The 25,289-nt window shown below is 41.0% G+C and overlaps 1 protein-coding gene across 6 annotated transcripts; it reads left to right on the forward strand.

Moving 5' to 3' along the window:
* Positions 1–1,635: 1,635 nt before the first annotated feature.
* On the forward strand, positions 1,636–24,877 carry LOC106610749 (zinc finger protein OZF). Of its 6 annotated transcripts, XM_014210282.2 has the most exons (7): positions 1,637–1,837; positions 21,170–21,328; positions 21,428–21,677; positions 21,769–21,957; positions 23,201–23,286; positions 23,446–23,510; positions 23,665–24,877. In XM_014210282.2, exons 1-6 carry the CDS (start codon positions 1,835–1,837, stop codon positions 23,470–23,472), a joined length of 714 nt encoding a protein of 237 aa, XP_014065757.1. In that variant the 5' UTR covers positions 1,637–1,834; the 3' UTR covers positions 23,473–23,510; positions 23,665–24,877. The 6 variants fall into 6 exon arrangements, 3 of the variants coding, with proteins under 3 accessions (XP_014065755.1, XP_014065757.1, XP_014065756.1); XR_006770927.1 differs by having other exon boundaries at positions 1,636–1,837; positions 21,769–23,286; XM_014210281.2 differs by having other exon boundaries at positions 23,446–24,877.
* The last annotated feature ends 412 nt before the right edge of the window (positions 24,878–25,289 follow it).

Raw genomic sequence — 25,289 nt, forward strand, 5'->3', positions numbered from 1 at the left:
TTTGAAATGCAAGAGAAAGGCCATAATGTATTATTCCAGACCAGGTGCAATTTAGATTTTGGCCACTAGATGACAGTGTATGTGCAAAGTTTTAGACTGATCCAATGAACCATTGCATTTCTGTTCAACATGTTGTATCAAGACTGCCCAAATGTGCCTAATTTGTTTATTAATAACTTCATGTTCAAAACTGTGCACTCTCCTCAAATAAAACTGTGCACTCTCCTCAAATAAAACTGTGCACTCTCCTCAAATAAAACTGTGCACTCCCCTCAGACACCCATGCATACCCCACAAGACATGTCACCAGAAGTCTCTTCACAGTCCCAAAATCCAGAAGACTATTGGTGGTGCACAGTACTAGATAGAGCCATGACTACATGGAACTCCATTCCTCATCAAGTATCTCATGCAAGCAGTAAAATTTGATAAAAAATGAATAATAAATGCACCTCATGGAACAGCGAGGACTGTGAAGAGACACACACCCACATGATTGCATATGCACTGTACACATGGATTTTGTGTTGTAGATATGTGATAGTATTATTCTACCTTTATTTCAACAAGGAACACAGACTGAGACCAAGGTCTCTTTTACTGCTGGGCCCTGCGTTTACATGTTTACACATACAGTTTAGGTACAATGATTAAGAAACTACACAAGATAAACAACGATCGCAGATAACAAACAAATACAGCAACGGATTACATTTACACATAGGTTATTCCCCTAACAGCCCAATAACTTGCATTACCCGAAACAGGTACAAGCAATACAAAAATAAAAATCCTCCAATAAATATTTTAAATGGGCAAGGGGGACAAGAGTCAAGTTTAAGTTTAGTCTGCAGGCTATTCCATAGGCAAGGAGCGTAACAGGAAAAGGCAGCCATACCCAACTGTGGAAATCGCATGGGCCTCAAGTGTAATCCATGCTTGAGACCTGGTTTTAGGAATTCTAATTCTAATATTGATGAGTGATGATAAATAAGAAGGTAGCTAGTTCAGAAGTGCTTTATAGACAAACACGAGAGCATGTTTTCGTCTCACGGACAGCGAAGTCCAACCCACATTTTGATATAAAACACAGTGGTGAGTTCTGTAGCTACCACCCGTAATAAACCTAAGTGCGCAATGATAAGTAGCATCCTGCGATTTAAGTGTTGATGCCGTTGCATGCATGTAAATAATATCCCCGTAATCTATAACAGACATAAAATTAGCTTGCACATTTTGTCTTCTATTTGTTGAGGACAAACATGTCCTGTTTCTATAGAGGAAGCCTAGCTTGACTTTTAGCCGTTTACAAAGTTCGTCAATATGCATTTTAAAAGACAGTTTATCATCCAACCATATCCCTAAGTATGTATATGCAGAGACCTGATTAATTCGAGAACCATCTAAGCTCGTAAGTGCATGATGGTAGAGAGCACGCACTTAATATTTTGTGAAATCTGTTGTGAAATGTATTTTAATGTTGTTAAAATAATGTATCATCATCACTATACAAAAGAAGGCTATAAGAAGGTCAGTTTTTCTCAATCAACCATCCACACTTCAGTCCAGTAGGGGGCGGTAATGCATCACAAGCCATGCCAACCGACACGATTCTCCCCAGAAGAAAAAGGTTCGGAGCATGCGCAGAATGCTTTTCATTTCGTGGCCTAGCCAGAGCGTTCATAGAGATAGTATACCTCAGTGAGCCAGAGAGGTTTCAAACTTTCATTTGCATAGTATTACGCACCTAACAACATAACTAGCTACAAACGTGAAACGACCCTTCAAAAAAAGAAAGAGAAAAAAAAGAAAGGGAAACAGCCAATTAAAAAAAATGGTAAGCAAACAGCATATTTAGCCCGTTTTGTGCCAACACAGCAACAGTTTCCTTTCGTCTTTGCAAGATCATGGCTCGCTAACGTTAGCTAGCTTCAGCAAGAGATTATGGCTACGTATAGTTAATGTTAGTTCATGTAGCTACAGTACTGCTTTGCGTCTTCCTCCGCTTTAAAGAGCGACTGCACCTAAAAACTACCTTTTGTTTTGAAAATGTCCTATGACATAGGCTATGTGCCATCGATATGAGTCAAACATTCATTCTAGTGTCAAAATTGACTAAGTGTAAGTAGTATAATTTTGGTAATAAAGCCAGTCGTTCAAAACGGAGATTTGCGAGATGATAGGAAGCAATGGTATGCAACAGCTGTCTTTGGGTTGGCCAATAGAGGCTGTAACACTGAGCTAGATGCTACATCCAGTAACGGTATAGCATTCGGCTCAGAGTTAAATGCTGCATATTATCTGTCTCAGATGCCATGTTCAAGACAACTGGGAACTCGGAAAAATACGGGGGCAAATCATAACCTCTGATCTTCAGGTCGGAAAGTAGGAGTTCTAGGATGAGGCCCAAGTTGGATGACCGTTCAAATCGATTTTTCCCTTTCGGAGCTATTTTTTTTTACCACCAAGTTACCAGTTCTGAACGCTAGGGTGTCGGGATTTTTCTGAGCTCGCAGTTGTTTTGAACGCAGCATGAGTTACAACATCTTGCATAACATCCGGCTCAGAGTTAGATCCAGTATCCGTAGGGTGACCACGTTATAAAATAGATAATAGGATGATTTTGCAGGACAGTTAAATTTCCATCTAATTGGCGCCAGATTTTACTGCGAATATTCTAAAACCCGCGTTTACCTACCAGAGATGTTTGCATAAAATGTACTTTTTGCGCATAAAGGGCTGTCCGTGATTTTTTTTAATTTAACCATTATTTAACTAGGCAAGTCAGTTAAAGAACAAATTCTTATTTATAATGAAGGCCTACTAAAAGGCAAATGACCTCCTGCGGGGATAGGGTCTGGGAATAAAAATATATGTAAATAAAAATATAGGACCAAACACACATCACTACGAGAGACAACCCCACATAAAGAGACCTAAGATGACAGAATAGCATGGCAGCAACACATGACAACAACAGGGCAGCAGCACAAAACAGGGTACAAACATTGTTGGGCACAGACAACAGCACAAAGGGCAAGAAGGCAGAGACAACAATACATCACGCAAAGCAGCCACAACTCTCAATAAGAGTGTCCATGATTGAGTCTTTGAATGAAGAGATGGAGATAAAACTGTCCAGTTTGAGTGTTTGTTGCAGCTCGTTCCAGCCGCTAGCTGCAGCGAACTGAAAAGAGGAGCGACCCAGTGATGTGTGTGCTTTGGGGACCTTTTAACAGAATGTGATTGGCAGAACGGGTGTTGTATGTGGATGATGACGGCTGCAGTAGATATCTCAGATAGGGGGGAGTGAGGCCTAAGAGGGTTTTATAAATAAGCATCAACCAGTGGGTCTTGCGACGGGTATACAGAGATGACCAGTTTACAGAGGAGTATAGAGTGCAGTGATGTGTCCTATAAGGAGCATTGGTGGCAAATCTGATGGCCGAATGGTAAAGAACATCTAGCTGCTCGAGAGCACCCTTACCTGCCGATCTATAAATTGTCTCCATAATCTAACATGGGTAGGATGGTCATCTGAATCACAGTTAGTTTGGCAGCTGGGGTGAAAGAGGAGCGATTACGATAGAGGAAACCAAGTCTAGGTTTAACTTTAGCCTGCAGCTTTGATATGTGCTGAGAGAAGGACAGTGTACCGTCTAGCCATACTACCAAGTACTTGTATATGAGGTGACTACCTCAAGCTCTGAACCCTGAGGTAGTAATCACACCTGTGGGGAGAGGGGCATTCTTCTTACCAAACCACATGAACTTTGTTTTGGAGGTGTTCATGATGACGTAGTGTACATAAAATAACTTTTGTGGTTACAATAGAAAATACAAGTTAATGGGTTTTCATTGCATTTTCAACTCTACTGATGGGTTTTGTCACAAAAAATGTTGTGTTATATAGCGAATGCACACACTATGGTCTTGGCACGTTCTGTAGCCAACAGCTCGCAGATACAGTGTGGGTAGGCTACCTACATGATGATATTATTATAGGGCTGGGCAGTATACTGTATTTTACTATATACCGTGCCAATTTTAGCATGTAAATCTTGGTGGTAGGGAAAAAAAGTGGGATGCATGCCAGCAAAGCCACAACACTAAACAATACATGAATTGTATTATAACGGTGATAAATGGTGCCCACAAACAGCCTACATAAAGCTGTCCCAACAGCAGTCCCAACATCTTACAACGGCTACACCTGGCTATCAGCGGAGCCTTGTGTGGCAGCGAAACAGTTAATTCAGCCTCGTTTACTTTTTTTTTAATATAGCTGATATGGATGACTTGCTTAAACAAATGTGGTTTCTAATGACAATTGAGATGTACAAACTATGGCATAAGGGGACGACAAGTGGATAAGAGGCGATCCGTAATTTCGATTAAGACATTAATGAGCGAGCTAGGATGGACACAGTCAATATAACTATTTGTTTAGCACTTTTGAAATGTACAGCGACAGATTTCAGAACATGGGCCGTTCTTAGTGTTCTCACTGTACACCAAGTCAGAACCCTAGGATAAATAAAGGAGGAATATAAGCAGACATTGAAAGCTCTTACAATATTTGATGATTACATTTCTCTAAAACAGGTTATAGGCTACATGTGCACCACCAAGTCAGAACAGTAGGTGAAATTAAGAGAGGTAAATAGACCAAATTATTAGGGTGAGGCACATGGGCTACTAACATCTTACTACACAACATACACTTATTACTTTCTTAGCTACAGTATACATATCTCCCTGGCATATTACATAATTTATGCAGCAGCATACAATACATTTTGGACTCACCTTGTTGTGCTGTGCTCACTTGAACAGGAAGGTAGCGCGGCGGTCCTCCGTGGGCAAATTTTGCCATCAAAGTCTGGCATTCTCTGGATTTATGGTGCTTTCAAAATAACTGGGAACTCGGGGGGGAAAAAAACAAGGTCGAATCATAATGATCTTCAGGTCGTAGCTCTAGAAAGAGGCCGGATTTACAATTCTGAGTTGGATGACCGTTCAAAACGTATTTTCCCAGTCAGAGCTCGTTCGTTTATTCCCGACTTCCCAGTTGTCTTGAACTCACTGAAGTCAAGTTTTTGCAGTTCCGAGTTAAGTTGTTTTGAGCGCGGCACATATCATGCTTCATTGACAGCATGGCCAATGTTGAATGTTAATCTTTTTAAACTTGGAAAAGAGACCCTTAATCCCAGATTTGGGACCACACAGCCATTCCACTGAATAGCAGGCTAGTGATTGCTTTGCAATGCTTGCCGTTAACGTTAGCCACTTTCACTGATTCCTTCCAAACTACTCATTGTTGATTTTGCGATTTCCAACTTGTTGTGTAATGTTTACGCCCAATGGCCGATGAGCACCGATACGTTTTGTCTATAATTTCTCGTTATTATTTCTCTTCATATGACGAGGATTAAAAATGATTTTCTAGTAGATTGTCGACTTGATTCATGATGATGACTGCTAGCTAAGATTTTGAAAGTATGATGTCAGTCCAATCAAAGCTACTGTACATATAACGTGATTTGACGTCATTTTATCTGTGGCCAATGACCTTGAGCCGCCTTGGATGGGCACTTCTAATGTCAGCACCCAAGGGGCTAGAATTTTCTAGCTTTACCCATAGACTTGGCGGTGACGTAGTGTCCCTATGAGTGACAGAACACGGTGCAACGCTCCATATTTACTGCTGGCTTGCCCCACCACCACAGAAAGCACTGAGCTAGGCTGAAACACCTGCATTTTTGAGCTGCTTTACTCAAGAAAACAAAAAAGAGACCATGTTTGTATGCGGCTTTATTAACTCATATATACTGCTCAAAAAAATAAAGGGAACACTTAAACAACACAATGTAACTCCAAGTCAATCACACTTCTGTGAAATCAAACTGTCCACTTAGGAAGCAACACTGATTGACAATAAATTTCACATGCTGTTGTGCAAATGGAATAGACAACAGGTGGAAATGATAGGCAATTAGCAAGACACCCCCAATAAAGGAGTGGTACTGCAGGTGGGGACCACAGACCATTTCTCAGTTCCTATGCTTCCTGGCTGATGTTTTGGTCACTTTTGAATGCTGGCGGTGCTTTCACTCTAGTGGTAGCATGAGACGGAGTCTACAACCCACACAAGTGGCTCAGGTAGTGCAGCTCATCCAGGATGGCACATCAATGCGAGCTGTGGCAAGAAGGTTTGCTGTGTCTGTCAGTGTAGTGTCCAGAGCATGGAGGCGCTACCAGGAGACGTGGAGGAGGCCGTAGGAGGGCAACAACCCAGCAGCAGGACCTCTACCTCCGCCTTTGTGCAAGGAGGAGCACTGCCAGAGCCCTGCAAAATGACCTCCAGCAGGCCACAAATGTGCATGTGTCTGCTCAAACGGTCAGAAACAGACTCCATGAGGGTGGTATGAGGGCCCGACGTCCACAGGTGGGGGTTGTGCTTACAGCCCAACACCCTGCAGGACGTTTGGCATTTGCCAGAGAACACCAAGATTGGCAAATTCGCCACTGGCGCCCTGTGCTCTTCACAGATGAAAGCAGGTTCACACTGAGCACATGTGACAGACGTGACAGAGTCTGGAGACGCCGTGGAGAACGTTCTGCTGCCTGCAACATCCTCCAACATGACCGGTTTGGCGGTGGGTCAGTCATGGTGTGGGGTGGCATTTCTTTGGGGGGCCGCACAGCCCTCCATGTGCTCGCCAGAGGTAGCCTGACTGCCATTAGGTACCGAGATGAGATCCTCAGACCCCTTGTGAGACCATATGCTGGTGCGGTTGGCCCTGGGTTCCTCCTAATGCAAGACAATGCTAGACCTCATGTGGCTGGAGTGTGTCAGCAGTTCCTGCAAGAGGAAGGCATTGTTGCTATGGACTGGCCCGCCCGTTCCCCAGACCTGAATTCAATTGAGCACATCTGGGACATCATGTCTCGCTCCATCCACCAACGCCACGTTGCACCACAGACTGTCCAGGAGTTGGCGGATGCTTTAGTCCAGGTCTGGGAGGAGATCCCTCAGGAGACCATCCCCCACCTCATCAGGAGCATGCCCAGGCGTTGTAGGGAAGTCATACAGGCACGTGGAGGCCACACACTACTGAGCCTCATTTTGACTTGTTTTAATTACATCAAAGTTGGATCAGCCTGTAGTGTGGTTTTCCACTTTCCTTTTGAGTGTGACTCCAAATCCAGACCTCCATGTGTTGATAAATTGGATTTCCATTGATTATTTTTGTGTGATTTTGTTGTTCATTCAACTATGTAAAGAAAAAAGTATTTAATAAGATTATTTCATTCAGATCGAGGATGTGTTATTTTAGTGTTCCCTTTATTTTTTTGAGCAGTATATATATATATTGTTTGCAAACTGATATGTGACACGAATCATTACCAAAATAACATGCAAAATAGGCCAGCCCCACCTGCCCTGAATGACTATATACCCGGTATTGATGCATGGATCGGTTTGGGTTTTTACTTTACCTTCTGTAACGGTATTTCAATGTTTGGTTTGTTAAATGTGACATTGAGCTCAGGCAGATGTAATGTCCGTTTTTATAGTTTACTCCGTTTGCTACTTGAGTCGTCTTTCTGCTTCCCAACTCAAGCCCTGCCACTCAAGGAAAGAGCAGTTACTCTACCACGGCGTCACATGCACTTTCTTGCCGTTCAGTCTGCAGTCTGCATGGTCAGATAGATGCAACAAGATGTTGGTGAAAACAATGCTGCTTTCCACAAGTACACTATTCGTTTTTGTATCGAAATGTCTGCTAGTTTGTGACTATTGTTAGCCGCTAATGCTAATCGCTAGTTGTCTGGCTAGCTAGTTTGATAAGTCGGAGCAAACGTGGATGGCTGGTGTAGGCCTAGATAAGCATATTGTTTGCAATGGTATCTTAACTCAGAGAGGAATATGTGAAACATGAATATGTTAGCTAGCTACATGAGGTAAGAACATAGAATGTAACATCTAATTAGGGTCCCCTGGAAACGACCAACACTTGGGTTTTATACCCTGTCAAGAATTCCTCCGAGGCTTATTCATTCGTTGTCATGTCGAACAACAATGAATTCAAGGTGCTGCCCAATATATATTCCAACTATAGAATTAGGATAATAATTATATTTTCATAATTCCAACAGTTCACCGATTAACTAAGCCTATAATATTTTCCCATGTCATGCAGCCCTGCGTGGTACAGTGTGGAAATGATGATAAAAGTGCAAGAAATGCAGACATTTTAGAAAATGCTGAACATTATTTTTGTTTGAAGTTGGATTGAACCGTATAAAACTATCAGAAAGCCCAATTGAAATCACATATGTGTTGCCACCCTTGTCATAAACTACTCAAAGCATATTTTGAACTTGAATTAATCCAGAACATAAAATATCGTCAAAAATGAGAGATATTGTTTTAGCCATATCGCCCAGCCTTAGATTATTATGGACAAAATATATTATCTAAATTTGTCAAATGGCAGCCAAGCATCGATCATCATGTCACCAGAATAAGACCCTCTATTTATTGGAAAGTAGTATCAAGCTCATTACCTTGCACTTTCACCACCCTGTGAAGTTCATCATAATTTATTTCATCTGTAGCCAAGAAACTGCATGCTTTCCGAGTCGTAGAGGGAGGGCCACACAATACATTTGCATAACTCCAATTTACTTCGATATGATGGTTTTTATATCAATATTTGATCATAAAAGCGTTTCACATAATTCATTTTACCTACACAAGATCCCACCTTGTCAAGCGTAATTTGATTTGTCGACATTTGGAACGTTTACCACATATTTCCATCAAGCTTTTCGTGACTTTTTTTTATCCGACATGTACTTTACTCGCATGAAAAGTTTGGATGGAAACCTGGTTAGTGAAGCCTACATAAATACAAAATGTTGTCAACGTTCTTCACATTTTACTGCTGAAATGTCCTGACTCTATCTGCATTCCAATCATTTAATCTCAATCAGTTTCATGTAAAGTTGCATTTAGATCTACAATTACTTTTTTGTGAGCAAATTAAAGATGATGGTGTTAACTAAGGTTGTGGTGGTCACGACATTTTGTCAGCCGGTGATTGTCATGCAAATAACTGCCGGTCTCAAAGACCGTTAATTAACATAAACGTTTAGCATCTCCTGACCTTTTGGTACATCTACATTTTAAAAAGTCAAATAAATCCATTTAATATGGCCTACACCATCACAATAAATCCATCATTTATTTTCGACAGATCTAAAGGCACAGGATATGAAGAAAATGTAGCCTATTTCAGAAGAACAGAATAGGATATTCAGAGTTGTCCTTTGTTAGGCCCTGATCTGGCTGTGGAGTACACAGGGGCGATTCTGAGGGGGGGGCAGTGCCCCTGTGACAACAATTTTGGACCCCCTTGTGGCCCCCCTAAATGTGGAGTATGAAATTATTTTTACATAACTAATTTTTGCTATCGTTCTTTTTTTACATCCATTATTAGACAGGGGCAACGCGGAACACTAATGATTATGAACATGGTCTTTTGCCTGCTAATGCCTGCAATGCAGTGAAGAAAACCATATGACAACAATAACGTCTAATGTAACTGGCCCCTCTAGCAGTACAACTGGCCCCAGCTTGGCCCCCCAGTTGAAATGGTCTAGAACCGCCACTGGGACTACAGTTAATTTAGCAGACAAGATTTACTTCGAATTCCGTGGCATTATTGTATATTATTTTATAGTATGAAGAACACAATTGAGCATAGCTGAATAAAATAAAAATGATATTTTCTCCAAATTATTTCACAGGGATTGCACACATGCAGCTGTTCTGTGTTGAGCAGTTTAAAAAAAAAAAAGGTCCTATATGATTATAAGTTATGCAACTTTAGTTGTGATACAAACGTTAGGCTATATGCTTTGATTTTTAATACATTCTAAGGTTGCATGATGTGACTAATAATGATTTGAGAAATGTTGCATGAAAGGCATGGGCTCTGCTTTGTTTCTTGCACAGGCTGCACACACTTCACCAGTCTCTCAGTCACAATTTAACAAGCACTTGATAATATTCTCACCCATCAAACAATTTAATTTAGTCTTTATATATAGCCTATAGGTGGAATAATGTTTTATTTAGAATGGCCCACACAAAAAAAACGAGTCCGTAGACTGCATTCGAATAGCGAGTGGATGTTACGCTTGTTTTTAATATGCCAGCATAGGCAGCGCGTCCATAAGGCTAGGGGAATGTAAGCTTTTCCTAAAGTAAATTGAATAAAGTTTCCAAAATTATATAACCTTTAATTAATAGCCTACTCCCGTCTATACAGAAATACAGTAATTTAAAATAGGCTACTAAAGCATGATTTGGCCACAGAGGATAATTTAGCTTATTTTAAGAAAATTTTGTAAAAAGTTGTGTATTCTTTTAAATCTTATTCCCTACAGTTGGAAGGAAAGGCAGCGCATGCAATTTGGGCAGATTTTTGTTGAGTTGCGACTGTCTGTGAAAAGTAGAGGCCAAAGTAGGCATATCGCAATATTTCTAAATACAATTGCAGAAAAACAAAGTTATTGCTGTAAAGAGAAGACAACTAAAAGACAGATTAGTCTTTTCATTATCAAAATTCTCAATTTAATTGAGCAAACAACAGTGTAGTCTATCTTATTGGCGCCAGCAGAGAGGATCGGCAATATCCCCTGTGAGTGCACACTGAGCATATTCACTGTTTATCAGTGTTGGGTCAGGGCTACTTAAGTTCGTTTTTTTGACAATATTTTCCTCCTCCAGTTTAGATGGATGTCAGATTCTACTTGTCTCCCCTTCTCGTAGGCCTGTCATATGCACCACATTGTTTTTATTGAAAGGTTTGTCGTATTAAAAAAGATTCTGCTAATGTCTCCAGTCATGTAAAGTGTAGTAGAACTGCATGAAATGTGTTTTTAAAAGGCCCAATTTTTTTCCATGCAAAGAAAGAAGAAACGTATATGATATACCCTAGGCCTAAACGCACTTAGCCATGTATTGAAGTCTCTTTTTTAAAAATTATTATTAAAAAAATAATAATTTGCGAACAGTGATTGAGTTATATTATTAGTCTAAATTATGACTATCCAAATCTACTCATCACATTAGGAATAGTAGGCTATCTTACACAAGTCTGCAATGTGATAATGCATATTTAATGCATATTTATGGTGAAAATTGGCTTCTCCAAACTTGAAACTCACGCGTGCTATGTATGCCAGGTTGTAAAGCAGATTTAATGTGCTTCATTTTAAGAATTGAGCAATCGTGAGGCGTCCCTCACGACGCCAGGACAGCGGAGTCAATCACCACCTTCCGGAGACACCTGAAACCCCACCTCTTTAAGGAAGACCTGGGATAGGATAAAGTAATCCTTCTAACCCCCCCCCCCCCCAAAAAGATATAGATGTACTATTGTAAAGTCGTTGTTCCACTGGATATCATAAGGTGAATGCACCAATTTGTAAGTCGCTCTGGATAAGAGCGTCTGCTAAATGACGTAAATGTGAGATGGCTGGGATCCTCTTTTTAAATAGTTGCCAGTCAAAACTCTGTTTTCACATGCGATTGGGCTTATAAGAACACGTTTCACTAGGCTAACCGTGAGTTATTTGGCCACTTTAGTTGTCGCTATGATTTGAAAAGGGCATGCTGTTTCTTGCCTTACTGCACATGCTGGGCATCATTACATTTGACAATTATTATTATTTTTAATCCCCTTTTCTCCCCAATTTCGTGGTATCCAATTGGTAGTTAGTCTTGTCTCATCGCTGCAACTCCCGTACGGACTCGGTAGAGGCGAAGGACAAGAGCCGTGCGTCCTCTGAAACACGACCCAGCCAAGCCGCACTGCTTCTTGACACAATGCTCGCTTAACCCAGAAGCCAGCCGCACCAATGTGTAGGAGGAAACACTGTACAACTGGCGACCATGTCAGCGTGCATGCGCCCGGTCCGCCACAGGAGTTGCTAGAGCGCGATGGGACAAGGACATCCCGGCCTGCCAAACCCTCCCCTAACCCGGATGACGCTGGGCCAATTGTGCGCCGCCCCATGGGTCTCCCGGTCGTGGCCGGTTGCGACAGAGCCTGGACTCGAACCAGGATCTTTAGTGGCACAGCTAGCAACTGCGATGCAGTGCCTTAGACCACTGCGCTACTCGGGAGGCCTGCCCATTGGGGAGTAGCAGCGATGAAACGATTGTAATTGGATCGCAATTGGATATCACGAAATTGGGAGAAAAATGGGGTAAAATTTAGTGTCTGATATGAATTCCAGAAACTTGTTAGTCTCAGCCTCTTCCCTGGGTGAAACTATATCTAAGAACCGGTGTTGTACTGTATTACTATGGGGTGGCATAGGTCAACACACGTATCCTTCTACAGCTACATATACAGTGCATATTCAGACCCCTTGACTTTTTCCACATTTTGTTACGTTACAGCCTTATTCTAAAATTGATTTAATAAAAAAAATACTCCTCATTCTACACATACTGCCCCATAATTATAAAGCGAAAACAGGTTTTTAGAAATGTTTGCAAATTTATAAAAAAAAACAGATACCTTATTTACATACAGTTGAAGTCAGAAGTTTACATACACCTTAGCCAAATACATTTAAACTCAGTTTTTCACAATTCCTGACATTTAATCCTAGTAAGAATTCCCTGTCTTAGGTCAGTTAGGATCACCACTTTATTTTAAGAATGTGAAATGTCAGTATAATAGTAGGGAGAATGATTTATTTCAGCTTTTATTTCTGACATCATATTCCCAGTGGGTCAGAAGTTTACGTACACTCAATTAGTATTTGGTAGCATTGCCTTTAAATTGTTTAACTTGGGTCAAACGTTTTGGGTAGCCTTCCACAAGCTTCCCACAATAAGTTCTCCTGACAGAGCTGGTGTAACTGAGTAAGGTTTGTAGGCCTCCTTGCTTGCACACGCTTTTTCAGTTCTGCCCACAAATTGTCTATAGGATTGAGGTCAGGGCTTTGTGATGGCCACTCCAATACCTTGACTTTGTTGTCCTTAAGCCATTTTGCCACAACTTTGGAAGTATGCTTGGGGTCATTGTCCATTTGGAAGACCCATTTGCGACCAAGCTTTAACTTCCTGACTGATGTCTTGAGATGTTGCTTCAATATATCCACATCATTTTCCTACCTCATGATGCCATCTATTTTGTGAAGTGCACCTGTCCCTCCTGCAGCAAAGTACCCCCACAACATGATGCTGCCACCCCCGTGCTTCACGGTTGGGATGGTGTTCCTTCGGCTTGCAAGCTTCCCCCTTTTTCCTCCAAACATGACGATGGTCATTATTGCCAAACAGTTCTATTTTTGTTTCATCAGACCAGAGGACATTTGTCCATGTGCTAACCGTAGTCTGGCTTTTTTATGGCGGTTTTGGAGCAGTGGCTTCTTCCTTGCTGAGCGGCCTTTCAGGTTATGTCGATATAGGACTCGTTTTACTGTGGATATAGATACTTTTGTATCTGTTTCCTCCAACATCTTCACAAGGTCCTTTGCTGTTGTTCTGGGATTGATTTGCACTTTTCGCACCAAAGTACGTTCATCTCTAGGAGACAGAAAGCGTCTCCTTCCTGAGCGGTATGATGACTGCGTGGTCCCATGGTGTTTATACTTGCGTACTATTGTTTGTACAGATGAACGTGGTACCTTCAGGCGTTTGGAAATTGCTCTCAAGGATGAACCAGACTTGTGGTGTACAATTTTTTTGGGCTGATTTCTTTTGATTTTCCCATGATGTCAAGCAAAGAGGCACTGAGTTTGAAGGTAGGCCTTGAAATACACCCACACCTACACCTCCAATTGACTTAAATGATGTCAATTAGCCTATCAGAAGCTTCTAAAGCCATGTAATCATTTTCTGGAATTTCCAAGCTGTTTAAAACTTCTTATGGCTCAAATCCCGTTAACGGGATCAATTTGACAACATCTGGTGAAATGGCAGAGCGCCAAATACAAAAACAAATATTACAAATATTTAACTTTCATACATTCACAAGTGCAATACACCAAATTAAAGCTGAACTTCTTGTTAATCTAGCCACCGTGTCAGATTTCAAAAAGGCTTTACGGCGAAAGCAAACCATGCTATTATCTGAGGATAGCACCCCATCAAACAAACAAAGACAATCATATTTCATCCCGCCAGGCGTGACACAAAAGTAAGAAATAACAATTTAATTCATGCCTTTCCTTTGAAGAACTTCTTCTGTTGGCACTCCAATATGTCCCATAAACATCACAAATGGTCCTTTTGTTCCTTTGTTATATCTCCAAAATGTAAATTTATTTGGCGTGCTTGATTAAAAAAAACACCGGTTCCAACTCACGCAACATGACTACAAAATATCTTATAAGTTACCTTAAATCTTGATCCAAACATTTCAAACAACTTTCCTAATACAACTTCAGGTGTTTTTTAACGTAAGTAATCGATAAAATTTAAGACAGGATAAACTGTGTTCAATACCGGAGGAAAACAAAGAAAGCGCGTTCCAGGTCGCGCGCATCAAAACATTAGAGCCCTAGGCTGGACCCTCGTTCTGGACAGCCGTACTTCTTAATTTCTCTAAAGAAAAACATCAACCAATTTATAAAGACTGTTTACATCTAGTGGAAGCTATAGGAACTGCAAGCATATTTCTATTAAAACGGGCTTACCATAGAAAACCAATGGAAAACAGATTGACCTCAAAAAAAGAATCCCTGGGTGGATTGTGCTCGGGGTTTCGCCTGCCAAATCAGTTCTGTTATACTCACAGACATTATTCAAACAGTTTTAGAAGCTTTAGAGTGTTTTCTATCCAAATCTACCAATTGTATGCATATCCTAGCTTCTGGGCCTGAGTAGCATGCAGTTTACTTTGGGCACACTTTTCATCCGGACGTGAAAATAGCGCCCCCAAGCCTAGAGAAGTTAAAACCACAGTCAACTTAGTGTATGTAAACTTCTGACTCACTGGAATTGTGATACAGTGCATTATAAGTGAAATAATCTGTCTGTAAACAATTGTTGGAAAAATTACTTGTCATGCACAAATTAGATGTCCTAACCGACTGGCCAAAACTATAGTTTGTTAACAAGAAATTTGTGGAGTGGTTGAAAAACGAGTTTTAATGACTCCACCCTAAGTGTATGTAAACTTCTGACTTCAACTCTTAAGTATTCAAACCCTTTACTATGAGACTCGAAATTGAGCTCAGGTGCGTCCTGTTTCCATTGATCGTCCTTGATGTTTCTTCAACTTGAATGGAGTCCACCTGTGGTAAATTCAATTGAATGGACATGATTTGGAAAGGCACACACCTGTCTATATGAGGTCCCACGGTTGACAGTGCATGTCAGAGCAAAAACCAAGCCATGAGGTCAAAGGAATTGTCCGTAGAGCTCCGAGACAGGATTGTGTCGGCATAGATCTAGGGAAGGGCACCAACACATTTCTGCATTATTGAAGGTCTTCAAGAACACAGTGGACTCAATCATTCTTAAATGGAAGAAGTTTGGAACCACCTAGACTCTTCCTAGGGCTGGACGCCTGGCCAAACTGAGCAATCGGGGAGAAGGGTCTTGGTCAAGGAGGAATGGGAGAAACTCCCCAAATACAGGTGTGCCAAGCTAGCATCATACCCAAGAAGACTCGAGGCTGTAAACGCTCCCAAAGGTGCTTCAACAAAGTTCTGAGTAAAGAGTCTGAATACTTTTGTAAATGTGATATGTAAGTTTTATTTTTAATACATTTGAAAAATGTCTAAACCTGTTTTAGCTTTGTCATTATGGGGTATTGTGTGTAGATTGAGGGGGGGGGGAAATATTTTATACATTTTCGAATAAGGCTGTAACGTAACAAAATGCGGAAAAAGTCAAGGGGTCTGAATGCTTTCCGAATGCATTGTACAGTCGTGGCCAAAAGTTTTGTGATTGTCACAAATATAAATTTTCACTAAGTCTGCTGCCTCAGTGTCTTTAGATATTTTTGTCAGACGTTACTATGGAATACTGAAGTATAATTACAAGCATTTCATAAGTGTCAAAGGCTTTTATTGACAATTATATGAAGTTGATGCAAAGTGTTGCCCCTTCTTTTTCAAGACCTCTGCAATCCGCCCTAGCATGCTGTCAATTAACTTCTGGGCCACATCCTGACTGATGGCAGCCCATTCTTGCATAATCAATGCATGGAGTTTGTCAGAATTTGTGGGTTTTTGTTTGTCCACCCGCCTCTTGAGGATTGACCACAACTTCTCAATGGTCTGGGGAGTTTCCTGGCCATGGACCCAAAATATCGATATTTTGTTCCCCGAGCCACTTAGTTATCACTTTTGCCTTATGGCAAGGTGCTCCATCATGCTGGGAAAATGCATTGTTCGTCACCAAACTGTACCTGGATGGTTGGGAGAAGTTGCTCTCGGAGGATGTGTTGGTACCATTCTTTATTCATGGCTGTGTTCTTAGGCAAACTTGTGAGTGAGCCCACTCCCTTGGCTGAGAAGCAACCCCACACATGAATGGTCTCAGGATGCTTTACTGTTGGCATGACACCTTGTCTTCTCCGGACAAGCTTTTTTCCGGATGCCCCAAACAATCGGAAAGGGGATTCATCAGAGAAAATGACTTTAACCCAGTCCTCAGCAGTCCAATCCCTGTACCTTTTGCAGAATATAAGTCTGTCCCTGATGTTTTTCCTGGAGAGAAGTGTCTTCTTTGCTGCCCTTTTTGACACCAGGCCATCCTCAAAGTCTTCGCCTCACTGTGCGTGCAAATGCACTCACACCTGCCTGCTGCCATTCCTGAGCAAGCTCTGTACTGGTGTTGCCCCGATACCGCAGCTGAATCAACGGTCCTGGCGCTTGCTGGACTTTCTTGGGCGCCCTGAAGCCTTCTTCATAACAATTGAACTGCTCTCCTTGAAGTTCTTGATGATCCGATAAATGGTTGATTTAGGTGCAATCTTACTGGCAGCAATATCCTTGCCTGTGAAGCCCTTTTTGTGCAAAGCAATGATGACGGCACGTGTTTCCTTGCAGGTAACCATGGTTGACAGAGGAAGAACAATGATTCCAGGCACCACCCTCCTTTTGAAGCTTCCAGTCTGTTATTCGAACTCAATCAGCATGACAGAGTGATCTCCAGCCTTGTCCTCGTCAACACTCACACCTGTGTCAACGAGAAAATCACTGACATGATGTCAGCTGGTCCTTTTGTTGCAGGGCTGAAATGCAGTGGAAATGTTTTTTGGGATTCAGTTCATTTGCATGGCAAAGAGGGACTTTGCAATTCATCTGATCACTCTTCATAACATTCTGGAGTATATGCAAATTTCCATCATACAAACTGAGGCAGCAGACTTTGTGAAAATTAATATTTGTGTCATTCTCAAAACCTTTGGCTACGACTGTATACCGTAGCTAATACAAAGCACCGGCAGCAATGTTTCAACTAACCTTTACTTGACAATACTTTCTTTGTTCCCGATTCAGAAGTAGCTTGTCTCTTTATAAATGTCTGAACAGTTTCAAGTGGAACTCCAAAATACTGAAAATTAAAAAAAGATATTAAATCCACTTTTTGTACAGAGTGAGAAATGCCTCTTGCATGTGTGTAGCTCTTTGTTTGGGTCACATGGCTGCGTTGCTTAGAACTGATAGTTCCTGCAAATATGTTGGGAAGTGCGAGATGCCAACCAGCTAAAATGGTGAGGGAACTCCTCATGAATATTAACTTTTTATTGGAGTTCCACCTGCAACTAGAAACAAGCGTTTCCGAATTGATAACGAAGAAAGTAATACCAAGTAAAAATTGGTCTACAATTTGCTGTTTACCCTTAACACTAGCAGCATGTCAACGGCTATCCACAACCTGTAACAGCTTATGTTGGACTACTTCATATGATTTATTAGCTAGCTAACGTTAGGTTGCTAGTAGTGATGCACCGATATCCAATATTTTCCTTGCCATAAAAAACGATACCGATATTTACAATTTTAGCGGCCTTTTAAGCATTCTAGTACAGTTAAATGGTTAACACACACACGGACGCAGCGGTCTAAGGCACTGCATCTCAGTGCAAGAGTCGTCACTACAGTCCCTGGTTCAAATCCAGACTGTATCACATCCGTCCGTGATTGGGAGTCCCATAGTGCAGCGCACAATTGGCCCAGCGTCGTCCGGGCCGTCATTGTAAATAAGAATTTGTTCTTAACTGACTTGCCTAGTTAAAGGTTACACACACCACACTGACTAAAAAGTTATTTTGTTGGCATTTACGTATGTCCCCATTACCAGTAAAACATAATCAAAACCTATTTCTTTCATTTCCTTGCTGTGCCGTTTCGTTGTTCATTTCTTCAGTCATTTCATTCTCAACCAGGATTTCTATGGAACGCCGTTTGGGTCTTTCCGTGTCATAAAACGATACACGTCAAATTAGCTAGCTAACTATATAGCTAGGTGTCATCTAAAATAACCCTCATTTATAAGACAGTTCTTATTTGATTAACTTCATCGGGGTAGGCGGCAGTATTTTGACGTCTGGATGAAAAGCGTGCCCGTAGTAAACTGCCTGCTACTCAGGCCCAGAAGGTAGGATGTGCATATTATTAGTAGATTTGGATAGAAAAAACACTGAAGTTTCTAAAACTGTTTGAATGATGTCTGTGAGTATAACAGAACTCATATGGCAGGCAAAAACCTGAGAAAAAAATCCGACCAGGAAGTGGGAAATCTGAGGTTTGTAGTTTTTCAAGTGATTGCCTATCCAGTATACATTGTCTGTGGGGTCATTTTGCACTTCCTAAGGCTTCCACTAGATGTCAACAGTCTTCATGCTTCTACTGTGAATGGGGAGAGAATAAGAGCCATTGGAATCAGATGACTGAGAAAATGACATGAGCTCAGACAGGCGCGCGCCCGTGAGAGTTAGGTGTGTTCCTTTTCATTTCTGAAGACAATGGAATTGTCTGGTTGTAATATTATCAAAGATTTATTATAAAAACATCCTAAAGATTGATGCTATACATCGTTTGACATGTTTCTACGAACTGTAATGTAACTTTTTTTTGACTTTTCGTCTGAACTTACTGCGCGAGCACAGTGCATTTGGAATGCTGGATTGAACGCGCGAACAAAAAGGAGGTATTTCGATGTAAATATGGACTTTATCGAAACAAAACAAACATTTATTGTGGAACTGGGATTCCTGGGAGTGCATTCCGATGAAGATCATCAAAGGTAAGTGAATATTTATAATGTTATTTCTGTCTTTTGTTGGCTCTGCAATATGGCGGGTTTCTGTATTGGTTGTGGTTGTTACTGAGCACTCTACTCAGATTATTGCAAAGTGTGCTTTTGCCGTAAAACTTTTTTGAAATCTGACACAGCGGTTGCATTAAGGAGAAGTGTATCTATAATTCTTTGAATAACAGTTGTATATTTTATCAACGTTTATGATGAGTATTTCTGTAAATTGATGTGCTCATTCACCGGAGGTTTTGGGAGGCAAAACATTTCTGAACATTACACGCCAATGTAAAATGGGGTTTTTGGATATAAATATGAACTTTATTGAGCAAAACATACATGTATTGTGTAACATGAAGTCCTATGAGTGCCATCTGATGAAGATCATCAAAGGTTATTGATTCATTTTAGCTGTATTTCTGGTTTTTGTGACGCCTCTCCTTGCTTGGAAAATGGCTGTGGTTTTTCTTGTCTAGGTGCTGTCCTAACATAATCTAATGCTATGGTTTAGCCGTAAAGCCTTTTTGAAATCGGACAGTGTGGCAGGATTAACGAGAAGATTATCTTTAAATTGGTGTATAATACTTGTATGTGTAAGAAATTTGAATTATGAGATTTTTGTTTTGAATTTGGCGCTCTGCTATTTCACTGGCTGTTGGCGAGGTGGGACGCTACCATCCCACATACCCTAGAGAAGTTAATGGTGGTCGGACCCATCTATGTGAAGCCAACCACAATAAGGATTAGCCACAATAGTGGACTTTGCAGTTAGCCTTTAAAATAAAAATATGGCATTCTATTTGTATTCATTTGCATTACTGTCAATTACATACTTTTATTTTGAAGGTAAACCACAAATTCCACTATTGTGCCTAATCCTTATTGTGGCTTAGTAAGCTAATACTCACAAGGATTCCTAAATCATTGCTAAGAATAATGAAAATGACCTCAGGTTCTACTGGTTCTATTGTTTCAGGCTGGTTGTATTGATGCTAGCTAGGTACCAAGCTAAAGCTAGCTACCCCAGAAGTTGCGGTCGAACAAATGATGCTTTATTACCAACGCAGTATTGTAAACACATCGTTCGTGGCCGGTGTTTGCAGACTTTTTTTGTACAGCCTTGACAGTGCTACTGTATCTTTTTTCACACGCAAAGACCCAAACGGTGTTCCATAGTATGTATGTCGTGAAGCTAATAGCAGTGACGCTATTACTGTGTAACTCCAGTAGGGCAACATCTGAAAAATAGCGCACTTGGTAGTGTGTACTGGTGCTTGACCAGTCGGCGATTGCCAACATCAACCACGACAGAGAACGGTTGATTGTCAAGGGCAATGAATTCCGTTATCTTGGCTTTAATGGATTTCGCCTTTGAGTTGTCTCGCTGAAATTGTGTTACTCTTTCAAATGACTGCTCGATCCACACAGCAGACATTGTGGGCTAGTTTAGGAATGCTGTGTTGCACATATACCGTAAAATTTTACTTGCCGTTATTACGTCACGTACCTACGTTATATAGGTATGCACGTCAGCTTTGACATCGGTTTTGCACATCGGGATGTTAAACTGCACATCGGGATGTTAAACTAGACATCGGCCGACACCGATGTTGGCATTTTTAGCTAATATCGTCCGATTCCGATATGTTCACCGATATATCGTGCATCCCTAGTTGCTAGCTAAACTTTGCCTTTGCAACCATGAAAAACACTTAAAATGACTAAGTTACACATAATACATGTTTTTGTTTTATATTGAACTGTCCCACTTGCTACTATACCTTTTCATAAATCTAGTGTGTGTTGTATACAAATATTGAACTTGACCCACCTACATTATATCTGTTGTCATTATTCTAGGATTGTGAGGACAGTGCCAGCATGTCTCTTCCCCACCACCCTGATCCCGAACGTACAGAGTCACTGGGTCCTGATTGTAACGGTGGAACTCTTGCATTGTTGCTGGAAGACTGCATTAATCTGCTGGGGCCAAATGCAGAGTCTATGAAACTGGAGGAGGTAGCGTAGTAGGCCTACATTACCAAATGATGTAGTTTGTCAGTGTTTATTAATCCATTCGACACCACCTACATTCTGTTTATGTTGTGTTTATTTTAGGATTGTGAGGACATTTCCAGCCTGTCTCTTCCCCACCAACATGAGCCCAATATCCCCCTCAAGTGGGTAACAGTACTGCTGGAAGACTGCAGGAAATCACTGAGTCCTGGGTGTAACAGTGGAGCTCAGTGGACACTACTGCCTCTCAAGAGAGTTAGAGTACAGGTGGAGGACTGCAGGAAGAAGCTGGGGCCAAATGCACAATCTATACAAGTTGAGGTTGTTGATAGCAGAGGATCAACTTATCCAGGTATTTGATCAAATTTGCAAACCCTTATTATGCATATGGTTAGATTTGACTTGTGTTGATGAACTTGATGCTGACTCTCTTCTCTGTGTAGCCCAAGACCCTCTCCCTCACACAGGTGTAAAGCCCCACCAACATGGAGAGCTTGGAGAGAATTCATCTGCATCAACCGAACATAGAGAGATCTCTGCTCCAGGAGAGCTTGGCGAGAACTCATCTGCAACAGATCTTAAACTAAAGGATGCCGACAAAACAAAAAGACCTCACCACTGCTCTCAGTGTGGTAAGAGTTTCAAAACATCAAATGATCTAAAAGTACATCAGAGAATTCACACTGGAGAGAAGCCTTACCACTGCCCTTATTGTGGGAAGGATTTTGCTCAGCTTGGTTATTTTAATGTGCACCTGCGACAGCACACTGGAGAAAAGCCTTACCAATGCTCTGAATGTGATCAATGTTTTTCACGTCCTGACAGTTTTAAATTACACCAAAAAGTTCACATGAAAAATCATGCTGAAAAGAAGCCTTACTACTGTTCTGACTGTGGAAAGAATTTCTCTCAGGTGAGTTACTTTAAGATACACCAACGAATTCACACTGGAGAAAAACCCTTCCACTGCTCTGGCTGCGAGAAGTGCTTTACTACATCAGCTGAATTGAAATTGCATGAGCGGGTACATTCAGGAGTTAAACCTCACCCCTGTGCTGACTGTGGGAAGAGTTTTTCTGTACTTTCTCGATTACGAAGACATCAACTTACACATACTGGAGAAAAACCTTTCTCCTGTCAACAGTGTGGAAAAGGTTTCCCTGAGAAATTTAGTTTACAAACACACCAGCAAATACACATAGGAGAGAAGGCTTTTAACTGCTCTGACTGTGGGAAGAGTTTTACCTTAAAACGTTACTTAACAATTCATCAAAGATCACACACTGGACAGAAACCGTACAAATGCTCTGTCTGTGGGAAGGAATTTGCACGAGGCAGCAACTTCATAGCACACCAGCGAGTACATACTGGAGAGAAGCCATACTCCTGCTCCTTTTGTGAGAAACGATGCTATACATCAACTGATCTAAAAATTCATCAGAGAATGCACACAGGAGAGAAACCATTCCCTTGCCCTGATTGTGAAAAACGCTTCAGTGCAAAAGTTCAACTAACAGCTCATCAGAGAGTGCACACAGGCGAGTTGCCTTACTCATGCAGTGAATGTGGGAGGGGCTACCCACACCTGCAAAGTTTGAAGTACCACCGGGAAAAACAACACAAATTGAAAATCTCACCACTGAAGAAGAAGACTAAGAAGAGCACAATGAAATAACATGATGTGCTGCATTTCTCATTGTCAATCCGAGCAAGATATTGTTGAGTCAGTTGATACTGGAAAGGGGCTTTGTATCACAGTTAACAGTGTGAACTGAGAAGTTCAACATTAGGATCCCCTTCATACACCAGAGAACACACACTGGAGAAAACCCTTGAAAGGTGTCATTATGTGTTAATCTATTCTTTGCTATTTAGGTGGCAGTGTACGACACAGGGCCAGTTTCCCAGAAACTAGTCCCGGATTAAGCTATTTCAACAGAGATTCTCCCATTGCGCAAGAGGTGTGTGAAGATGCTTAGGAATAATTTGTGCACTGATTACAGACCAGTCATGTATAGCAGCAGGCTGCCCACTCAATCAGTAATATATTGATCTTTGCTATGTACAGCCCTGCCTCATGTAAGCAGTTACTAACAAGATTTTCCTCAATCTGCGTATAGGATAAGATGGTTTCTTCCTGTGTTTGAAGCATTCAATGAAAAGAACACCTTCCCTACAATCAAAGGTAGGGGAGGTTTGATAATGCTGTGGGGTTGCTTTGCTACCTCTGGTATTGGGTCCCTTGAGCGTGCGCAAGGCATCATGAAATCAGCAGGTTTACAGGTGTTTTTGGAGTCCAATGTTAAACCCAGTGTCCAAAAATGTGGCCTCCATTGAAGGTTGTGGGTGTTCCAGCAGTACAACGACCCCAAAAAAACAAAGCACCCAGGAATGGTTCAAGAAGAGAGACTGTTCTGGAGTGGCCAGCGAATATTCCTGATCTGAATCACAACCAAAACCTATGGCGAGAGTTGAAACAGAGGTTGCTGCAGGTTACCCCTCAAACATTGAAGAATTAGAGCACTTTGCTACTGAAAAGTGGGCCAAACATCCAGTTGAAAGGTGCAGCAAGCTCATTGATGGTTATAATAAGTGTTTGTCTGCAGTTAACTTTGCCAAAGGATGTGCAACCAAGTAGCTCCAGGGTGTCCATGCCATTTGTCTTTTATTTTCTCAATTAAAATTGTAAATCTAAGTTTACAACAAAATTGGTTCTGCAATGTTGAAAATCCAGTCAGCTGTGGCCAAAAGAAGGGAGTTATTTGAAGGCCCAGTGCAGTCAGAAAAGTGATTTATGTGTTTTATATATGTTTCCACACTGAGGTTGGAATAATACTGAAATTGTGAAAATGATAATGCCCTTTTAGCGTAAGAGCTGTTTGAAAAGACTGCCTGAAATTTCAACCTGTTTTAATGGGATGGAGTTCTGGCCTCTGGTGACATCACCTGGCAGTAAATGAGTTAATAGACCAATAAGAAAGAGTTGCAAACCTCTCTGCCAATAACAGCTAGTTTTCAGTTTTACACTCCCCACAAAGACCACACCCAGACAGTCCTAGCAAAATTCTTGCTTGAGAAACGGGTCTTTGCTACAAAGCTATTTTTGTTTGTTTTTCATTTAAAATGGTCATAAATAATCACGGTAAGGTACTTAATTGCTATCTAGAAATGTGATATTGAGATAAAAACGGCTGCATTGGACCTTAAAGAAAAGTGCAAGGATGCCAATATATTTGTCCGAAACTGTGCTGTACAATATTCAAATCCTGCTGTATGTGCCCTCTTGACTCGTGAAAATGTTAGTTATTTTGCTGCTTACTCTGCTTCCCCCCCATGGGACAAATGTCAACAAGGGCCCTTGGAATCATTTTAAATATTGTTCAGTGCTTCTCATGTCTGGCTTGTCATTACTGGGATCTTGTTTTAAATGATTTAACTAAAAATGAAGTTTAGTTACTAATACTGAATGTGTGTTTGGATGAACTGACAGACCTTTGTGTTTAATGTACTATATTCTAGATGTAAATAAAATATTTCCACAAGTATACAACACTTAACATCTTGTCTTTTGATTTCAGTTAGATTTGTATGTATTAGCTAGATAAAGGTAGTGATATAAATCTGCCTTAGACCTAAATTCAATCATTTCCACTAGTAGCATCACCTTGCTGTATGATTGCCTATGTGGGAGTTTCACCATGTTGCTTTAATCTTTTTAATCCCTTCAGATTTACACAAGTGCCAAGTAGGACAGGGTCAGTTAAGTATTGGAATCCTCCCTTGTCAACGGGTTTTGAATATATTGTATTCCATAATGCAAGCAACATTCATGTAGTGTAATTGGTGTGTGTAAATTGTTTTAGTGTGTACAGTGACTTCAATGTATCTAGATTGTGTTGGACTACCAGAAATAGTTGTTTCATTGTATAGATCAGACTACCAGAAATAGCTGTTTCAACCCAGA

The sequence above is a fragment of the Salmo salar genome, chromosome ssa09 (assembly GCF_905237065.1).
Source record: "Salmo salar chromosome ssa09, Ssal_v3.1, whole genome shotgun sequence".
In the NCBI taxonomy this organism is placed as follows: domain Eukaryota; kingdom Metazoa; phylum Chordata; class Actinopteri; order Salmoniformes; family Salmonidae; genus Salmo; species Salmo salar.